The following is a 20853-nucleotide window of genomic DNA, read 5'->3' as shown; positions in this document are numbered from 1 at the left end:
TCTTCTCAAGCGTACGCAATTTAAAAGAAACAGTTTGGAATTCTTGCTTCTTATTGGATTTCTTTGACATTAATGCTATTGGGAGACATAAGCTTTCTGTTTGCTTTCACTTTGCAGAATTCTTCAGGCTTCAAATAAGTTTTCCTTTTAATATGACTGTGCTTATCAGTGATGCTACATAGAGAAAACAGTTTAATATGCATCTGAGCATTTCCATCTTCTGAGTATTCAAGAAGAAATTCGGTATTTCCAACAAGACTCAATATTCTCAACATTATATTTGATACCAATATAAATTAGAACAATACAGGTATTCCTTCTATAATCACGGCTCTGACAGATTTGACTCTAGCAGTGAAAACTGTTCCAGTACTACACAGCTTCACTCAAAGCCTGATTAAACCGTTCCCTCATTTCAGGAGAAAAGTGTCATCTCCTTAACCTGCTTTCAAGTAAGACAGGTAATCCACATGCTCCATGCGAGGATTGCCGAGCTCCCTGAATGCTGGGACAAGCAGACAGAACAAATTCAGCAGGGGACCCGGAGCTGTAACAAGTTCTGTTTGTCAATACCATGGTGTCAGGCTCTGCCTGGACATCCCATTCCTTCGAAGCTGCGCGGGGAAACGGCTTCACCCCAGAGCTGAAGTTTTCGGCGGGGTGCGCGTGTGGGTGACACTGAACCTTGGGACATTGACACCCCGGGATTTCCCGGCGCGGCCTCTGCCGTTCCCGGTGAGAACGCCTCGTTGCCAGGCTTCTCAAAGTCCGTGTTTCTGCGGGAGCGGCACCTCTCGCGTGCGGTAACGCCGGCAGCACCCGGGGCGAGGGGCTGAGGGATGGGGACGGGGCCGAGAGCCTCGGGCCACCCCTGTCCACCCCTGTCCATCCCGGGGCGGGGGGGCTGCCCTGCGCCATTGGGCGGCTCGTGCCCGCTGTGAAGTGCGGGGATGGCCCCGCCTGAGGGCAGCGGGCACCTCCGCGCCGCCCCGCCGGCCGCGGGGGCAGCGGCACGGGAGGCGGAGGCACGGACGGGAAGGGAAGGGCCGCCCTCGCCCACCCCGGCGGCGGAGAGAGAGCTCGGGGAGCGGAGGCGAGGGGCGGGAGGAGAGGGAGCGCGGGCGCAGGGCGGCTTCCCGCGGGCGGGCGCGGAGGCGGCGGGACGCGAGGAGGGGCGCATGGAGGAGCGGCGCGGTGCGGGGCCGGCCCGGGCCGCCGGCGGGCGCTGAGGCAGCGGCGGCCCGGGGGCGCTGCGGGCACGGCCGCCGCGGAGCGAGCCATGCGGGGGGCGAGGCGGCTGGCGGGTCTGCTGTGCCCCCTCTCCCTGCTCGTCACCGCGTCGTGGGGAATCCGCTTCCACCCCGGACAAGGTAAGCGAGCGGCAACAAAGGCGGCGACAGGCACGGGGGTCCTGGCCCTGCGGCGGGCGCCGTGCCCTCAGGGGCAGCCGCCGCTCCCCGGCGGGCGGGCGGAGGGAGCGCTTCCCCACGGGGCGGCCCGGGCCGGCGGGTGGCGGGGCCGGGCGGCCTCCGTGGGGTTTCGCCGGGCGTGCTGCCGGCAGCCCCCCGCCTGTCACTGGACCCCGGGCTGGCGCCCCGAGTGCCGTGCCAGGAGCCGTGCGGATGCCAGCGAGGGGTTGGTGCTGTGCTGCTGCGTCAGCCTGAGCCTCCTGCCTTCTGTTGCAGAGACCTTAGTGAAGCAGCTCTCCTCCTATGAAATCATCACACCTGTCCGAGTGAATGAGTTTGGAGAAGTTTTCCCGCACAGGCATCACTTCAGAAGGAGGAAGAGGAGCTTGGAGGCACCGCTGGAGCCCGCTGCTTTCCGAACGCATTACCAGCTCAGTGCGTACGGACAGGTCTTCCAGCTCAACCTGAGTGCTGATGCAGGCTTCGTTGGCGCTCAGTACACGGTGGTGCACGTCGGGGCCCCGCAGAAGCAGTCCTCCGCTGACTTGCGCCACTGTTTCTACCGCGGGCATGTCAATGACCAGGAGGCGCACATGGCTGTCTTCAGCATCTGTGGTGGTTTGGTAAGCGTGTTGGTCACTGCTTCCTGTCTCCATTCATATTCTCCCTGAAAGAATTGTAGTGGGATGCCTTTGCTGGAGAGTTAAGTTGGAAATTCTTGGGCGGCATTCCAAGTAGCTGGTCATGAAATAGCTTGGCATCAGCAGTGTGCAGTCATGATGATACTGTTCTGGTGGGATATACAAATACTGCTTTCAAAGGATCTGTTGCTGGCCAGTAATATAGTTGGTTGATGTAACTCATGACACCAAGAGCATTACAACAGAGGAAAAAGCATGCCTTAGAAACACAGTAAGCTWTTGATTTTTTAAAATGATGCTGTCAGTTGGCATCAGTTATGTGTTTGTAGCTTAACAGATATTGTGGTTGTGAGTGGAATAATGGTAGCTGAGATGATGAGAGAGGAGCTGGTGTTGATCAGTTTCTTCCTTAGTTTTCAGCAATGCTGTAGAAATATGTTATGTCCTCATAAGTGTGCAGGAGTGCTCTAAAAAGTTTTGTGTTGAAAGAGAATAGGAATCTCCCTAGCTTCAGTGGGAGTGTGTCTGTAAAAAGCTTCTTAAGAACTGAATTGAGCAAACAAATCAAAACTCCAATGATACACATTCTGTTCTTATCCCTTGATAGCATTTATTGTGTCTTCTGAAGTGATAATGGAGAAATAGTATCACACAACTGTCTATGAAAACAGTTGTACTGTGTTGATAAATTTCATAGTTTTGTACCTAGAAACATTAAGACACTGCTATTTATTGAAATGCCAAGGACAAGTTGTATGACATGCCCACTGTAGAAATACAGTATTGTAAACATTATTGTGAATTTAAGTTGAGATTGCTCCATTTTTTTGCAGTCACTCAGGAAAGTAAAGGTGCAAGACTCTTTTGAGATCTCAGAAGAGTCCACTTTCATATACTAGGCTCTTTCTAGTAGCCTACAGAGAATAGAATGGAATTTGTTGGATGCATTTACGACTGTTCACTGTGTATTAAAAAAAGGTGATACACATGATGGAAGAGAGAACCAGAAATAACTGGTACTTAAATAGACACCTCTTTCTTGTGCTTCTTGGATATTTGGATATATACCATCTTGTTCATGGGTTGAGGTGTGTAGACTTTGGATAGTTCTTGGAAATTGCTGGAGAAGCAAGCATTTGAAAACAGTAATTCTCTATTCATCCTAAGTTTTGTCTAGGTATCTGGCTCTACAAACAACCATTGTTAGTTCTTGACTACATTATCCAAAACCTAATTCAAAACTATACCAAATACCTTGATCTGTTTACTGACTCACAAATGGAGTAGGAAAGAAGGACCATGAATATGGTCGGTTTTATTTATTCCAYGTTTCATGTTTTAATAGATACTCAAATACCATGTCATTGAGAATAGTGGCATACTTTAAGTAGAATAAATATGAGAAGCTTTAAAAATGTACTTTCATAACCTTTTCTGCCTGTTTGAATTCTATTCCTGTAAACCATTGCTTTGCATTATTTGAAGGGACCATTTGCATTGAAAATAACTTTTCTGCAAAACATATACTTACTGCTGTTAAAAGTTGTTTCAACTACCTTATTTATCAGTTCTCAAATTCTTCATCACAAGACCATCTTCCCTGGGACAAGCTGAATGTCTTACTTGTTTCTTTCCCCCCTCCTCCTTACTGGTACATTACAGTACCATCATGTATGTGTATGGTCAGAAATCCCCGAGTGCCTTTAAATTAGGCTTTTGCCTCTTCTAGTTGARCCTTATGAACTTTCACTGCAACTTCCACCTGTACTTCATGTCCTCAATCATTACCTGGYTGACAGAGTGCCCAGTCTGAGCCACCAGCAAAGACCTTTCTATCCTGGTGCTCTCAGGACCTTCTCTCACCTCTCATTTCACCTTCTGCCCAGGCAGACACAGCTTTGGAAGGTATGTAGCATAGGCAGCTTTGTGTCTGCTTTCCCCTCAGTGGTGGAAGTTTTCAGAAGAGGAAACAGAATCTCCATGGATGCTTGCACTTTTGTTGGGATATGCTTATTGTTTGCCAGGTAGGGATTGGGTGGTGGTCATAGCCAGCTGCTTGCCTTTAACTGCACGGAGTATCCTCCAACCTGACTCAGAACCTTCAAGAGAAGTATTCTTCCTCATCCTCATGGATTCAAATAAAATGTTTTCTCCCTTGTGTGACATGCAAAGGAGAAAAATTTTTTGGCATTTAGAGAAGAATGGATGTGAATATAGTGATCCACAGACCAAGTGGAATTGTCCTGTGACATCTTGTCCTTGCTAAGTGCATTTCCCATTCCTAGATGGGGCTACCTTCAAAAATTARTAAAAAGATGTTATTATTCTCAAAGTTTTTAAAATTTAATGGGTTTGTGCATTTAACAAATGTACCTGCAAAAATATGTTAGTCAGTTATTGCTTTTTTAATGAATGGTGCCATGCTTCATGAGTGCATCCAAGTGTTTAAAGTCTGACTGCTGCTGAGGTAAGATGCTATTTATTGTGAGTAAGACAGCAGAAATCAGACTAGTGGGTCTGTAGCCTTGCATTGTATGTATTTTAAGTAAAATCCCTTCTCTTTGTAGGATAGCTGAACTTGAGCTTAGTGTATGATGTTATAAAGATTCTGCCTTGAACTATTAGGTATAATTTTGTCTTCCAGCTTTGCATGTATAAAGCAATTGCTTATTTTTGGCTGATGCTGTAAAAGCTAGGGAGGAAGAACATGACTTGTACTTAGATATAAAGGTTCAGGAAGTGTAATAATGGAACTTTTAAAATCGCTCTGGATATGTGCCTGAGTCATGTGAAGTGAAAACAGGTACTTACGTTCACTTTATTCTGTAGGTATCTATCCCCAAGGTCTGACTGCATTCATTCACAGCTTCATTTCTCCTTCTCAAGTTGTGTTCTCAAGTTGAGTGTGTTCTCCCCCTCCACTCTGCTTTGCCATTTCACCCTCAGTTAAGCCTTTTCCTGTGTGTGCTAAGAGCACATACAACCCAGAGTACCCATGGAGCATTGCTTAATGGCTCCTGACACCCTGTATGCAATTTTGTTGTGCTACGTTTCAGAGCATGCCCTGGGTTCAGGGGTGCAAATGGCACAGGGAGGTTAGAAGGTCAGCAGGGAGTCTGTAGTAATTGCAGGAGGGAGTGTATAATTAGGGAACTTTGGGATCCATCAAAGGCACAAGGTCATTTGGAGTGCGTAACTGAACATCTAATCACATACAGGCATATTTCTTGCATCTTTGGAGTAATTTTTGACATTTCATGCTTTATTTGACTTTATTTTCYTAAGTTCTATCTTTTTACTTTTACTGCATTAGTCAGTTATAGCTTCCTACAAATATGGGAAATGAGATCTGCTGAGGATGTCTCTGGATGCTTGTAGACTAAAAAACCTTTCAAATATTATCCAGATAGCAAAATCAAAGAGGTAAAATMTTAAATACTTAAAGTTATTAACTTTTGAGAACATGCAACTTATGATTTTAATGRCAAATACAAGCAAATACCACTGAATGAAGTGTCTTAGAAATGATGATAGCTGCCTTATTTTAACTACAATGTACCTTCAATTCCTAGCAGGACCCCGTGTAAAGAAAGGAGCTTTTTTTTTTTCATCCTCAATGAACACTGTGAAAACGATTTTAGTCTTTTGAGAAGCCTGGTAATCTTTCTCAGGGGTTAGGAGGGTGTTGACTGATGCTGAGGATAGTTAAAATCACTTTTTGTGAGCTGGAAGAATGCCTGAGTGCCAAAGGTTTATGTGACTACTGCGGAAGAGGGAAAGGTAAGGAAGAAGGAAAAAATACAATTTTTTGTGTGTATGCTGTCTGCTGTATGGAGCAAATTCACGTGCTCAGTGAGTGGCAGAAGTTAGGAGTAGAAAAGTATGTATGACTCTCTTCTTGCATGGATTTACCAGCAGTCCAAGAAGGCTGGACTGCTTTGTTCGAATGTAGCTTTGGAGTGTGACAAGTTCTTTCTTTGGCAGCTCAAGGAAGCCCTTTGGTAACACTCCCTTACTGCACATCAGACTTTTTTTACTGTCTGGAGAATGACAGGAGTATGAACGTAAGTGTGGATCTTCACAATCCTCAGTACAGGAGGTTGTGTTTATTTTTTATTTATATGAGTCAGTGAATCACCTTTCTGAGAGATTTTGAAAACAGCTCTGTGTGTTGCTATGGATGGATAGAGTGGGTCCTTTTAAGGAAAAGTAGGGAATCCTGGAATTTGTCTTAAAAAAAAAAAGTGATTTTTAATCATTTGCTTAAAAATCCCAACAATCCAAAGCCGAAAACTTGCCAGAAGCTACTGCTAGCATAGCTAGCATCTTGTTTCTTGTGGAGATCTAGTGCAGGTAACAGACTCCAGATACTGCTCCCTGGTTTTGTGCTCCTTAGTACTGACAACTTCAATGAGTGAAACTGCATTGTTTTTTCCAAGAAACTTTTAACATTTGTAACTGGAAAGTATGCTTACCGTGATGTAATTTAATGCTTTAACTTACAAGGTGTCACTTCAAAAAAGTTAACTTTCTGAATCTGGAAGGCAGGATAGTTTCAGCATTCAGGTTACACTTATAACGCTATGTGCATCCATAAGGCACGTACTGTTTCATAGTTTATCTTAATGTATTGATTTCATCATAAGCTAGGAAAAAATCCTATTAAATTATCAACTCAAGGCAATTGATTCTTGTTTGAGCAAACAGAGTCTTATTGCTACTGGCTGGATGATGATAAGATTTCCACTTAGTAGTTCTGGTTCCTCTTGTCATATACATATATAAGGTGAGACTCCAGCTCTCGATCTGCAGAACAGGAAAAATTTCAGTGCTTCCATTACAACCCCATGCATTTACTCTATCTCTGATCAGCACAAAGTGGTTTTAAGTAAAAGAATTTACCTTGCAAGTTTAAGATAAAATATTCTCTTTTTGGCTTGTTATTAAATGATAAGACAATTTAGATACTSCCCCTAGAGCTGGTCTAAAACCCCTGAAACTTCCCAGTATGTTTTCCTTAGGCTCTTTACGTTTCAGTGTTTCCTGAAAATATGATAGATGCTCTACCTTCCCACATGGGCTAGTAAACTGAGAAAATACATGGAGTTGCAGCTGAAGGTGTGTCACAGAAAATGTTTTATCAAAAGCAGTAGGACCTGAGTCTGTGTCTACCTGTTCACCAGCAATTCTGCAGGAATTGTTCTTTAGACAGACTGGGGCGTGTCTATGTAGCATTTCATGTCAAAGGTGCTCAGCCGTTCCTGGCCTGCCTTYTGTCCATGGCCTGTGTCAAGAGGCCTTCCTTCTGGTGGCTACCTGGGCACATTTTGTTTGCCAATGAAATTGTTTTGATGGCTGCAGCTTGTTCTTAACTACTGCCTTTATTGCTTGGGTCTATGTGACACAGGTGGTGCAGAGGATCCATCCACAGTGTGTTGACAAATTTGCTGGAATGTTGTGGGCAGCCAAAGGAACTTTGATTTACTTTTATTTCTGTATACACGCGCACGCACACACACACACACACACACAAACATACGTGTTCATTAAACTTCGAGGAAGTACACAGAAATTTCTGTGCATGAGTGTGAGGGATAGGAATGTCGGGGAGGGYGGACTACACAACATATGGATCTTTGCTGTCACTAGGTAAGCTAAATTACTGATGTGCAAACAGGTGGTTTGTTTTTGGGGTTTTTTTGTTGGGTTTTTTTTTTCTTCTGAATTTGATGCTTTCAGCCCCAGGTGGCAGTCAACAGTTAGCTGTCATGGATCTCAGGAAACTTTGTACTCTTGGGGAATAGATACACTATCTCACGTGGGAAGTCTATCTGCAATAGTCTCAATTCTCATTCTGTTTCAGACATACCCTCATGTAGAAAATGACAGGATTATGGTAGCAAAGCCAGACACTGAGAACAGTTAATACCTTCTGGGAATGCACATATTGACAGAAGTACTCCAGGTAGATTACTGTGTGGCTGACTAAGGTGAAAATCTAACCATAGCTTGTGTGCTCTTGAGTGATAACTACCTGTGATGGTGCTTATGAGTTCAAAAGGACTGTGTGGAGCTATTCATCTCCCAGTGAGAGAAAAAGGTGGTTCTGCATCTACTTAAAGACATCAAAACTAGGAAGTTCYCTATAGACAGAGATAAGGTACAAATGTAAATTTGCTTGACATTTTCTGAGACAGGCAAGATGATATGATGGAGTTTCCTCCAAGATAAAGTGTACAGATCCCCTAGGTCTGTGTTCTGTCAGAATACTTAGCTGATCATAGTTTAGGTGCTAAAACCAAATCCCCTAAAAACCAAAAATGAAAGCCAACAACCTACTCCCTCCCAAAGTAACCCCCAAATAAACAGCAAAATCCCTTTATGTATATATACATTTTGTTTTGCAGTTTCAACAGGTATTGCAGGATAACTGCCCTTCTGTAATGGAATCTCCTTGTGTATATCTATAAAAGAAAAAGTTGTTATTCATATTTTTATTTGACTTGTGTAGCTTGTTCACTGTATATTGTATGTAAAGGTAAATTAATAAATGACCCCTTTCTCTTCCTTCCACTCCAATGAATCTTGCTAATTTCCATGACCCTTTGCTCTTTCAGGGTGACTTTGAGTTTGTTAAAAAGCATTCTCACAGGTTGTCTGCTATTTAGCCCCTCTATTTTGGCTGCAAATTTTTTTTAGGATCTCCTGGAATACAGTTTTCACCAGGCTTCAGCCAGACTTACTTGCCTATGATAACTTCACAAAGGAATCCTCAGGGTGCCTAGTGTAGGGTTTTATACTTCCTGCAAGAATAATTTTTCCCTTGTATGTTCCTTGTTTCTGAGTGGAAGTAGCTTGGCAGTAAGGACACTGGATCCAATGCTATGGTTATCATTTGGTTATGGGTAAGCTGTGAACTAAACATACAAATAGGTAAAATCCCTTTAAGCATTTTRCATGGAACTTAAATTTCAATCTGGAATTAAGAAGTTTTATCTAACCCGTTCTATTAAGTGTCTTTGCAGATCAGGACACTTCCAAGCMTAGGTGAATGCCTCATCAATTCTTTTAGTAGTGTGATTACTGTTAGCTCATGCAATCTTAGCATCACAGAATTTGTAAGATTCAATTAGATGCCTGTAACAAACCTTGAAAATTTTATTCGCTTTCTAAGAATTTCAGATGTAATGTTGCTTTCAATCACTTCTAAAAAGGTGCTCTACCAGAAAACATTCATTGCTGGATATTTCTTCTCTGCTGCTTAGCTGGTGTTATTATTTATGATTTTATTACGTTTTAGCTCAGGTCTTAACACATTAGTTTGAACCATTCTCTCTTACTGTTTTTCTAGCTGAATTGTCTTCTAGTAGAAGTACTTTTTCCAGACTTTGACAGTATATCATATCACTCTAATATGAAATGTAATTAAGACTTAAGAATTAAGTCTTTCATTATAAAATATTGTAACAGTGAAGCAGGAAGAAAAAGGTGGAGGGGTTCTTGAATGATTCAAGAGCTTTGAATAAATCAAGAGGGAGGGATAGGAGAGGGGAAGAGAATAATATAAAGGAAGGGATTTTGTAATTTTTTTGACCATTAAAGTGTTCTTGCTGTAAACTACTTTCAGGTTTCTAAGTGAGTTGAGAAGGGCATGCGAAGTACTTGAGCACAGAAGTGGAGCTTACCTGGGAAAGAGTCTGCCAATTTAGGGTCAAGTTTTCCAGTTGTTCTTTTAGAGTTTTTATGAAACTGTTCTAAGTGTGCTGTTGATCATATTAATTCCTCATTTCTGAAACTTGCCATACATCCTTTATATTTTCCATGTGTTCTACAAACTTTATAGCCAAAAATGTAATTTGTATATGGGCATGGTACATTCTTTAACCATAATTCTGCAATATTTATTTCTATAATTCTTTTAATAGAGTTAATATTGCAGGATACACAGTTTTAAGCCACTTTAAACCACTAATACCATGTGGTAAGTAGCTGTATTGCTCTCCTGAACCTTGATTTAATATAAAGTGCCTAGATCATCCATAATATTTTAAGTCCAAAAAATAAATTATCATTCTCATGTGGGTTTTCTCATAGTTTTTCTCAAATCTATGCATATGCGTAGTTCTGGGTAGCACTCCTTTTTTGGACCACTTATTTATGATATGCAAGMGACTATTATCAATTTTGTGCTCCACTTCTACTGAAGAGATCTTTTAAATGTACTTTTATCTCTTTATTTGAGAACAGAAATAGAATTTTTCAGGCAGATTTCTTGTTAGATGATTTGAGAGGCGTCTGTAGATATGTCATTCCAGTTCAATTTCCTGCAAATTCCTGGGCTYCTGTTACAGGAACCTGCCTCTGTACATCTAAGTGACTTTTCTTTATTTCGTTTTGCCAAAGGTATTTGTCTTTTGGATCTCACAACTCTTTTCTTGGTGCCTCCAAGATGCACCAGTAGCTTCATTTGTATCAGCAGAATCTGTTACCTTTCCTGACTCAAGGACTGTAAACAGTGTAACTGTTGGTGACTGAATTTTTGTAGCRGATGTTTTTGTAGCAGATTTGAAGGATTGGAAATGGGTGGCTGCAAGTTCRATGTCTTCTTGAGCTTTGAATGACCAATGCATCTTTTAGATTTTGCTCTTTCTCAAATACAGCATAGTGAGTTTTTTTCCAACTGACATAGATGTGCAAAAATTTGTCATAAACTACTGGTAGGAGGCATTCATAACTACTCAGTGGTAGTAATTRCTTCTTTACTCATGCATTGTAGAGAGGAAAGAATTCATTGAAGAAAGAGTGAAATGTTGTTGCATTATAGATGTTTGCTCAGCTATTTCTTTCTTATCTAAACAGGCCATTGATCCTGGGATACTGTACAATAATCAGTGAGCCAAATGTAAGCATGTGATTCCATTTTTCTAAAATAATTATCCCAAGTATCTGTAAAGGTGTACTCTCCAGTCTCAAGGACATGATTGTACCATCTTGTCTTCATCTTTTGATTTAAAAGAAAAAGCTAAGAATAATTCTGAGGCCATGAATCATAATATAGGATTCTGCCCTTCCAGCTCTCTGTCCTAACTTCTTGGCCTGTAAGTTTGTGGTGTGCTATTGTGAATATTTTCAAGAGAAAGACTCAGACGAAAAGATCTGTCTTAGTGTTTGGGGTGGGGTTTTTTGTTCATTYGCTTTGAGTTTTTGTTTTTAAGAGTAAAATTGTAGAAAAGTAATATAGCTTTGTTCTTGCAGTTTATCTTTTCTAGTGCAAGTCTGATATTCTGGAAGCTGAGTTTATTATAAAACATAGTACAAACTCTTTTGTTATTAATTCTGGGGTATTGTTCTCATAATCCATGGGTTGTAACTGAAACCATTCCTTTGTAAAACCTAAAAGTCTGTTTGTTGGAAAAGCCATTGAAGAAACAAATTCAGAATATCTACTCTAATTATTTGAAAGAATAGGGGGGAATTAAAATGTATGTGTGAAGTAAAGCAGGAACAATGAAATTCTTGCTTAAATCTAGAAGAACATACTTTAAATATCTATTATTTAGAAGCAGGGTTTATGGTAAATCAGGAGAAAAGAAWTAATTAGCAGGTTAGTGTTGACGAATACTACAGGGTCAGATTTATGAGGTTAACTGGGACTTATTAATATATGTAATAAAACATGATTCCTAACAAGAATTGATACTTTGTCCCTGAGTGACAGGTTCTTGTCTGTCCCTGTCATTTACCCATAAGGTTGTGCCTTAAGACTAACTGACAAGCTGTGGCATGTCTGCTTTCCTGAGGCCCTTTCCAGGGACACACATAGTATTCTTAGTTCTCTCGATCTGCTGTCCTCTGCAAATTATGTGCCCTGAAAATGCTGGATGTGAGAAGGCTAAACTGAGTGTATAAAGGATCCAGTATGAAGACTATTTGCAAAGAATTTAAATGAAACYCAGGGGCAAAAGTTCTTCTGCGAGTTAAACAGTCTTGAAATAAAAATACTATTTAACTGTGTTTTTTCATTCTGTGACAAAGGTGGTGCAGAGGATCCATCCACAGTGCGTTGACAATAGCTTTAATAATGTTATGCATCAGGCAAGATTGCAGATAGGCTTCAGGCATGTGTCAGGCTAACACTCTTAAACATAGACAACTGATAACTGCCTAGAAGGATCCCAAATCCAAGGGAATATTATAATTCTAGTACAATACCCTGGACACTGAGGTAGTCTGTAGCAGTTCTTAAAAGACTTAATAGGTTTTCTGAAAAAGCTCTATTGCTTCTGTTCTCATTTATCCTGCTCTGCCATTCTCTCTATAACCCTGAGTTTCAAGGTTGACATGTACATTTAATCTCTTAAACCATTTTATGTAGATTATTGCTGTAATCTTATCCCTTACTGGCAAAACATCTATCAGGATGCCGTGTACCTACTCACTTGATGTGTTTAATTGGCTAAAGTGAAATGTTGCAAAAAGTTTGAAAGTAATTTGATGAAATTCTTACATGTTTTTTCCTTCTCATAGTCTCCTGAGGTGAAGTACTTAAATCATAGGAAATTATGAATTTGGTTAGAAGTGCAGYGAGAAAGTAGAGTGTTTTGGATTTCATAATTGAAAGGATTATGGAGCAGGCTGCTAGGGGAAAGGAGCTTAATTTTTGTTCTTTATGTATGTGCCAATGCTTTTGTTAGTAATCAAGTTACTTTGGTTCCCATTACATAGTTGCCCATGTGTGTTTGTCATGGCTGAGGATGGGGGATGTGTTGGAAGAATCAAGGAGAAAAACACTTTAGTGTTGTCAACTTTGAATTCCTGCTATTCCTTTCAAAAATCTTTAAAAAGAGTATGATGTTTATGCTGTTTCTAATCTATGGGGAAAGTGCAATTTTAGAAGAAGAAGATTATATAAATTGTGTTAAGGACAGAAGGCAACAAATCAGTCCAGAATTTGGACAACACTCAAATTCTGAAGTTCTTGATGGCCTCTGCTCTCCTTTGCACAGCTTCCAGCTGGTCCTGCTTGGTTATACCTAGTTTCTCTTTATTTTTGTAATTGCCTTCATTTCATAACTCTTACAGTGAGTACCTTTGATACRTTGTTGATATGCAAGGTAATCTAAGTTATCCTGATGGGGCAAATCTCTGAAAGCAAACTTCTTTTGCCTTACCTTCCAGCTTCCACTGAAGTTGCCCCTGTCTCACGTGCATATGTATGATCATTAACTTCAAATTATTATAATAAATATAAATYATTTTATATCAGTATTTTTAGTGGAAAATAAATCAATTGCTTCTCTTACTTTCAGATGGGTACCTTTAAGACACATGATGGTGAATACATTTTAGAACCTCTGATGAAAGCGGATGGAGGTGAACATGAAGATGAACATAACAAACCACATCTTATATACAGGCACGATGAGCTTACAAAAAAGTATCAAAAATCCCATAAACCTTGTGATGTTTCAGGTATAGTCGTGCTTTGAATTTTATTGTGACTTTTTCAAATGTCAGATAGGTTGGAGTCATCTAAATGTTATTTCCTTTARAGCCTCATCCTACATAGAGAATATTAACAAAACTGTTGAGGAATCACTTAAGGTTTTTGATGTGTACTTGCTTATGAAGTTAAACTCCATATTTATTTAAGTATAATGTTATGTAAATTTAAAAGTCAGTAGGGAACTGAATTCAAGGGTTGGACCTAGCTTTTTTTATTTGTTCTGCTGGTGCTAAAAGTTTGYGTGTAAAAATGTGTTTTGTTTGACTAACTTGCTTCCTTTGTAGTACTGATCAAGATGTAGTGCTTATCTCCTTCCAGCCTTCCTGTTTGGATTACACTGCATTCTAGGAACTATCTAGTATTGCTATCTCTTAACTAATTGTAACAAAGAATCTGTTTATGATAGAACTATATAATAATATATAAGACATCTTATTTGATGTCAGTCAAATTATGATTACAGTCTTCTGTGACTGATTACAGTCTTCTGTGTTTTTTTTAATTTATTGGTTTTTTTAGTTCTTGCACTGTTTCTCTTAATTGTAAATGTAAGTTTGTCTGATTTGGGCAGCCTTTTGCCTTTTTCCATTTAGCGACTGCATTCAACAGTAACTTTTTTAATTTACAGAGAAAGAGTTGAAGAAGAGCACTTTATTTCATCCAGTCTTCAGCAGTTTAAATGAAGAGAGCAGAGTTTTAAAGAAGTCTCTCAGTTTAGAGTATGCTTTAAATAACCTCTCTACAAAGGATGGTGGCAATCCACATTCCAGGAAAAAACGTTTTCTTTCCTATCCAAGATATGTAGAAGTGATGGTCACAGCTGACACCAAAATGGTTCGTCACCATGGGCAGAATTTACAGCACTATGTACTAACATTGATGTCAATAGTAAGTAAGTTCTTAAGTACTAGCAATTTTAATTATTTCTGTACTGTTGTTTTCTTTTCTGCAACCTTCCTCCCTTCTGATTTGATCAAATTCTGTATAAAAAAAGAGATTCTATAAACCTAAATAAAAAAGTTGGGTCAAAATTGGATGTTATGTATCTTTTCAATTTAATGCAGTGTAAGGTGTGTAGGTAAAATGAAGTGACCCATTTCCTGATTTTCTGTTGCTTTAGAAGAATTCTTACGCTTCAGTGAGTGAAACATAGAGATCAATTACSATATCTGTCTAATGGTAATTGTGGGAAAAATTGCTTGGTTATAGTAATCCTAGTTTTTCAATTTTTCAAGAAATTTCAGATTGATATCAATCAGACTTTGAGTTGGCATCATTTATTTGTGATCTTTATGTGGTAAATTATTTCTTGAACCAAAAGTCATTACTTGTATTAATTCAGAATATAGTACAGTAAGCTCTACAATCAAAAAGTTTACCATGGCACCTGTTGAACCATCTGTTAGGAAAAAGCATGCTAACATATTCTTCACTGTAATTCTTTCTAGATTTCTGTCCTTACATCTATTCAGGAAGCTTAATTTATATGAAACTGCATCTAGCTTGGAGGCTAGCAAATTAAAGAACCCACCCTATAGGTATCTATAGAGACATCTGCTTTTTAGGCAGCTGTTAACTTGACCAGGTATAGACTTCTACTTTTTGATGGACAGAATAGCTCTCTAGTTTTCACTATGATCAATCAATTTGCTTTGTAAAARTGCCCTGTGCCATTTAAGATGCCATAGGATATCTGACAGCCTCAGCTGGTGCTTCACAAAGCTGTGCAAGTCTCCTGTAAATCATGTTGTGTCTGCCAGTTGTGCCAGTTGTAGGTTTAGGTTTCTGATAACCTGTARTGCATGAAGGGATGCTGGATAATACACAGACAACTGAACGGAATGCTGCTCAGTGCAGTATCTACAGGTGCTGCCATCTAATACACAGATGATGTAGGCACCTAAATTTAGAACATGGTCTTTCCTTTAATTGGTTTATAAGAAAAATAATGGGGTTTTAAGGGGAGATTAGCATATTTTAATTTGTCTTCTGAATTTTTCTACTTTTAATGGTATGAAGTTCTAAATGTTCATGTGCTACAAAAAAAAAGTACCAAAAGTTCTTTTTTTCTCTTTAACTTATAATATAGATTCAGTTTGGAATTCCTTTAGAAACAATTGATCCCAAAGATGCCATTTTCTTATAGTGACTTCCTTTAATGAAGAGCTGCACTAAGAAACAAAGTGAAGTGGTAAAGACATTACTTTAAAATAGAACCTGTTTTTTACAGAACTTTACAATAAGATTATATCATTTTCATGGGGCATTGTTGTRATTATAGATAATGTAATTCCTGATTTTTTTTTTTAACATTATTCCTGCATCTGTAGATGTTGTACATTCAACTACTGTTCCTTACAGTACAATATTTGTCTTTTTACTTACATTATTGTACTTCTAGGGAAATAAGATAAGCATTGTGTAATTGCTATTAAAGGGAACCTATATATGAACTGTTTCTAAGATCTAGTATTTAACATATACTATATACTGCTATAGAATACAATGAATTCCAKTTCTTTGTTAAAAACCTTGGGATTTAATTTTTGTGCTTTCTTATCTATACTGTAGAACTAGGTCAGTCTTTTGCACTTACTGCTGGCTTTGAGGTAGTAGCATGCAATAAGCCACTATATCTTTAATGTGAGTTTAATGTCTTTGAATACCACTGTAGGTGGTAATATGTATAGCATATCTATATCTGTGTATATATATATATATATATGCTAAAGGTAATCCTGAAACAAAAGTTTCTTAATGTGTTATTTTTAGCAATGTTGAGCTTTTATAAATGCAGATAAAAAATACAAATTCAGATCTTAATTTTAAAAGATTTTCTTTACAGTTCAATCACTTCCACATGCTCTCCTTCCTCTGCCTCCATTTCCCCCAAAGAATACATATATGAGCTCATATCCCTTCTCCTTGAAGTGTTTCAGCAATGTCTTGAAATCATAGAACATTTGGAAGTCATCTGCTCCAACCCTRTCTATAGGCATAGATTTGATTTGTCAACAAACAAATAACGTGTATGAAAATACAGCCATCAGTCTCTTCTTCTCCATTACAGTTATTTTTCAGTAAAGTAGTAACAAATATGTGAAGGATAGGAAAACAAATGGCTACCATTCTTTGCTAGGTAAGCTGCATTAGAATTTATCAATATGCTGGTGGGTCTTTTCTTAACCCCATCCACCATCATGTTTGAAATAGAGCCACTGTTAGACTTAATTGATGGTCCATAAAGATAAGAAATGAGACTTTTCAATTTTATCCTTTCTGCTGTTATGCAGATAGCTTTGATTATTAAATTTAACTGGTACTTGTGTCTGGTCAAGCAAATTCTTCTGTTATGGTAAATTGTCAGATTGCTGGCATTTTAAGTGAATCAAGCATTATACTTTACTCTTGTAGCAACTCTGAAGCTTTTAAGGTTGTTTAGTTCTGCCTTGGGTTTTAAAGAAACCTAAAAACTTTAAGCCTATAAATCACATTAAATTTTAATGAAACTTGGATATCTAGCTCCCAGACGAACCTTTGAAATCCTGGCCCATTTTTCTTTTATTTTCTTTGGGGCTTTTTTTAGCATCAACAAAGCCACCAAAGTAAACTTGCTGCTGTTTTATGAGTGGAAAATAAGAACTGAAATGTACTGCTAAATATTTTTAGGGTATTAAGTGTCTTGTCACTCATCCAATTCAACCTGAAAAGGCTTAACTCTCAGCATGYAAGTAATCCCATTGAACTGGAACTGGAATGCATTTTCTCATTTCTTTAAAACTCCACAAATGTTGGCAATATGAGTATTCATATTATTTACATTGTATCTTGGAAAGACTCATTCTGATTGAAATACATCAAGATAGAAGGAATACCTTTGCCATAGGATTTTGTGAAATAATTTTTTTTTGTGTTGAAATACAGTAAAGAGTGGCATTATTTATGTGAAACAAAATATAATAAAGAATACTGTAATTGCTTATCTTGTACTGTTTCTTTTTGTCCTCCAAGCATTCTAGCATCAGAACAGGCAGTAGGCACTGCCTTAATAGATTTAATAACTGGAGGACTTCATCTTAGACTGTGTTCTGAAAGTTCAAAGCCCTGCACATGAAGGCTTGGTCTTAGCAAGGGAAGTAATTCATTAAGACACTGGAGTTTACTATAAAAATTCAAAATCACCTCAAATTTGSTTCCATGTGACATTCTGAAGTACTATCCTAATTTTCTAAATCAAGTACCTGATTATTGACATGGTTTTAAGTACTATGCTGCTTATATAGTTCGTTTGGTAATAAAAAACCTACTTGGTCTGTTCTTAGTCTACTTGCAGTAAGAACTTTGTAATCTTGCCTTTCTGAAAAGGAATCATGACATGTAAAACCACCTTGGTAGGGCTATGATGGCCAGCTCAGATTGTGAACTTGGCTGACTGCCTGGTCATGTGAGTGCTAAAGATGGAGCATGGGAGGGGGGCAGCCATGCATTCAAGGAGAGGATTGAGACAACATCAATTTAGAACATTTAACATGCAGTGAGACTGTGAAACCATAAAGTGGTGTTGTATCATGGTGAAATAGTACTACTAAAGTATGTCTTTCAGATCTGTGCAAATCAAGCTGCCATCCAGGTACCTTGAAACAGTTACTGTCACTTTAGTAAAGTTTTATGGCTACCATCATTTACTGACATGTGGAATGGAAGGTAGTGAGTAGTAGGTCTTAACAGCAATTTGAGAATTCCATGAAAATAAAGGCTGTAATAGCTCCACTACAGGCTAACTATTTTCATTTATATATATTTCCCCTTCTTTGTTGCTGTACTCTGGTGCAGAGGCTGGTTTTAAGAGTTTGAAAAAATCTCTTGAAACTAATTTCAGTTTGTCTTGACTATTACTTCCTACTTCTTTGAAGCCTGTATTGGGTCACTCTAAAGCAAGTAGATCTGGAAACTGTAAAGAAATTGTGCATTCTACTAAATTCCTATCCCATTTCATCATCTTTTTTCATTAATGCTTCCAATAAGAGATGATTGAGAGAGGTATCCTTAGAATACAGGAGCAGTACTTACCCCTTATTTTTTTTTTTTTCACTAAAAATAAGAATCTTATATTCCAGATCTTGTATAGTTCCCTGCATCATTCTATTGTTTCAAGTCTCAGTGGATTATTTTAGTCTGCCCCGTTCATTAGGTAAATCTTCAAGTTTGGTTTATGGTTATCAGCTCTCAGGATTTTTCTCTTCTCACACATGTTCAACCAGGCTGAGAATATACTGAACTTTGCTGGTAAGGGCATCTTGTTATCAGCAGTCTTGCTCCTTAATTTTTTTTTTTTTTGAAAGCAGTGGTAGTAACTTAATGTTTAGAGGTCATGAAAGTGCTCATGAAGTAAAGGATCCATACTTTGACTCAAACATAGGGTTAATGAGAGCAGTGTTATTTTCTGTTTAGCATGAACATACTTTCTCTCATACCGATAAAAGGTATGATTCAGATTTTGGCAGGAACTGCTGACTTCTGGCAGCTATATGACATTATTTCAGTCCTCAGATATTCTTCAGAGAATTAACCAGTAGATAATTCAGATGGTGATAGATACAGTGTTGAAAGTCCTGCAGCAGATTCACTTCAGGTATGCAGTGAGATATTTTTCTCTCATATACTTCACTCAGTCTAATGCATCTCCTCTGGGGTTTGAGTAAGTATTATTGGGTTTTGAAGATATTCTTTTGCTCAAATATTTTAAATGGACATTGTATCAACAGGCAGGAAGGAGGACTCTTCACTCTGTTTTGTGTTGGTTTCTTTGCCTCCTCTATGTTTCCAGATTTTGTTAACAGGATAACCTCAACCTAAAGCACTTGCACAGCATTAAAAGGTTTTCTTTCAAGGGACTATTGTATATGAGGGAATATCCRTCAACTACAGTGTGAATGCTACTACCATGAACCATGAACAAGAACTGCTAAATTTTAATTACAAGAAGGTCCCAGCCTTGGCTCCTTGGCTGGATCATTCTAATCACCCAGAGTCAGAAATTCTCTCATGTAGTAGAGGAGGCATTTAAGAAACTTGAGGCTAATTCTGTCTGAAGATTGAAAGTCGCAGTTATTATTTGATGTTAGCTGAACCTAGTAAACTCTCCCMTTCAGTTCTCAATCTCTTTGCCTATTCTACCTGATGTACAGCCTTACAGTACTGGGCATATCTTGTACTGATTTTTGTTGGTCATGTCACTACCTCAGATGATTTGCGTGCTCTTTACTTGACAGTATCTGTATCCTGAGTTTTGGACCTTTCTGTTCCAAAASCAGATATTAACTAGACTGATTTACAAGATAGTTAAGAGATGTTTCTGGCTAATCTAGTGGCATTATATGATGGAATAACTGCATCAGGGACAAGGAAAGAGCTCTGCTTGGTCATTTATAAATCCTTTGATTCAGTCCCCCACTACAATCTGGCCAGTAGAGTGGAAAGGTATAGGTTTGATGCATGAACTGGTAGAGGGGTAGGAAATTTACTGAATGGCCAGTCTAAAGGGTTATCATCAAAAGGTCAATGTCCAAATGGAAACTAGTATGAGTGGTGTCCCTCAAGGGTTCATATTGGGATCAATACTTTTTAATATCTTCATCAATGACACTGACAGTGGAATTGTGTGCAGTCTCAGCAAGTTTGCAGATGACAGCAAGCTCARTATTTCAGCTGAGTTGCTTGAGGGAAGGGATGCCCCCCAGAGTGACCTCAACTGGCTGGAGGAGTGGAGCTGTGTGAATCCCATTAAGGTCCACAAGGACAAATGTAGCAACCATGTCTAGTGAAAGATGTCTCTGATAATGCTCTACACATGTAATCTTCTTGTATAGGTTTATGCTGTAACAAATTCTCAGTTGTAAGTGGCTCTTATTCAGCTTAAATGATATAAGAATAAATCCTTGGAACAAGCATCTTCCAATCCTTGGAATAAGCCAAAAATCCTCACAGATCTTGTTTCGTATTCCTCTCTGACATGATTTTGGAACACCATACGAAACCATCTTCATATGTTATTCTTGTTAAACTTGAAAGAGCTGGGCTGGAATTAATCTACATTAACCTCATACATCTGAAAATTAGACATCTTGTCTCCTTCCTAGTAAAGGGAAGAAGAAAGGAAAAAATTGCTTTTACTGTCTTGTATGAAAATACATGTTTAAATACATGTCTTTAGACAGTCATGTCTACAGAACAGTTCATCCCTTGTCCTCAATTGGCCATTGAAGGAATTTGCTCACTGTCAGTTGCATGAGCTGAT

The 20853-nt window shown here is 38.9% G+C and overlaps 1 protein-coding gene across 1 annotated transcript in view; it reads left to right on the top strand.

Annotated features, from left to right (window-relative positions):
* Positions 1-1266: 1266 nt before the first annotated feature.
* ADAMTS20 (ADAM metallopeptidase with thrombospondin type 1 motif 20) overlaps positions 1267-20853 on the top strand; it is an 83053-nt gene continuing 63466 nt past the window's right edge. The window contains exons 1-4 of the mRNA XM_057366146.1: positions 1267-1370; positions 1686-2032; positions 13360-13522; positions 14185-14444. Coding sequence (XP_057222129.1) covers positions 1280-1370; positions 1686-2032; positions 13360-13522; positions 14185-14444 — 861 coding nt within the window. The 5' untranslated portion in view covers positions 1267-1279. The remainder of the gene's footprint in view (positions 1371-1685; positions 2033-13359; positions 13523-14184; positions 14445-20853) is intronic.

This window comes from Malurus melanocephalus, unplaced genomic scaffold (genome assembly GCF_030028575.1).
Source record: "Malurus melanocephalus ecotype Western Australia unplaced genomic scaffold, MMel_1.1 scaffold_60, whole genome shotgun sequence".
NCBI lineage: Eukaryota > Metazoa > Chordata > Aves > Passeriformes > Maluridae > Malurus > Malurus melanocephalus.
This window is presented reverse-complemented; position numbering and strand designations above follow the sequence as displayed.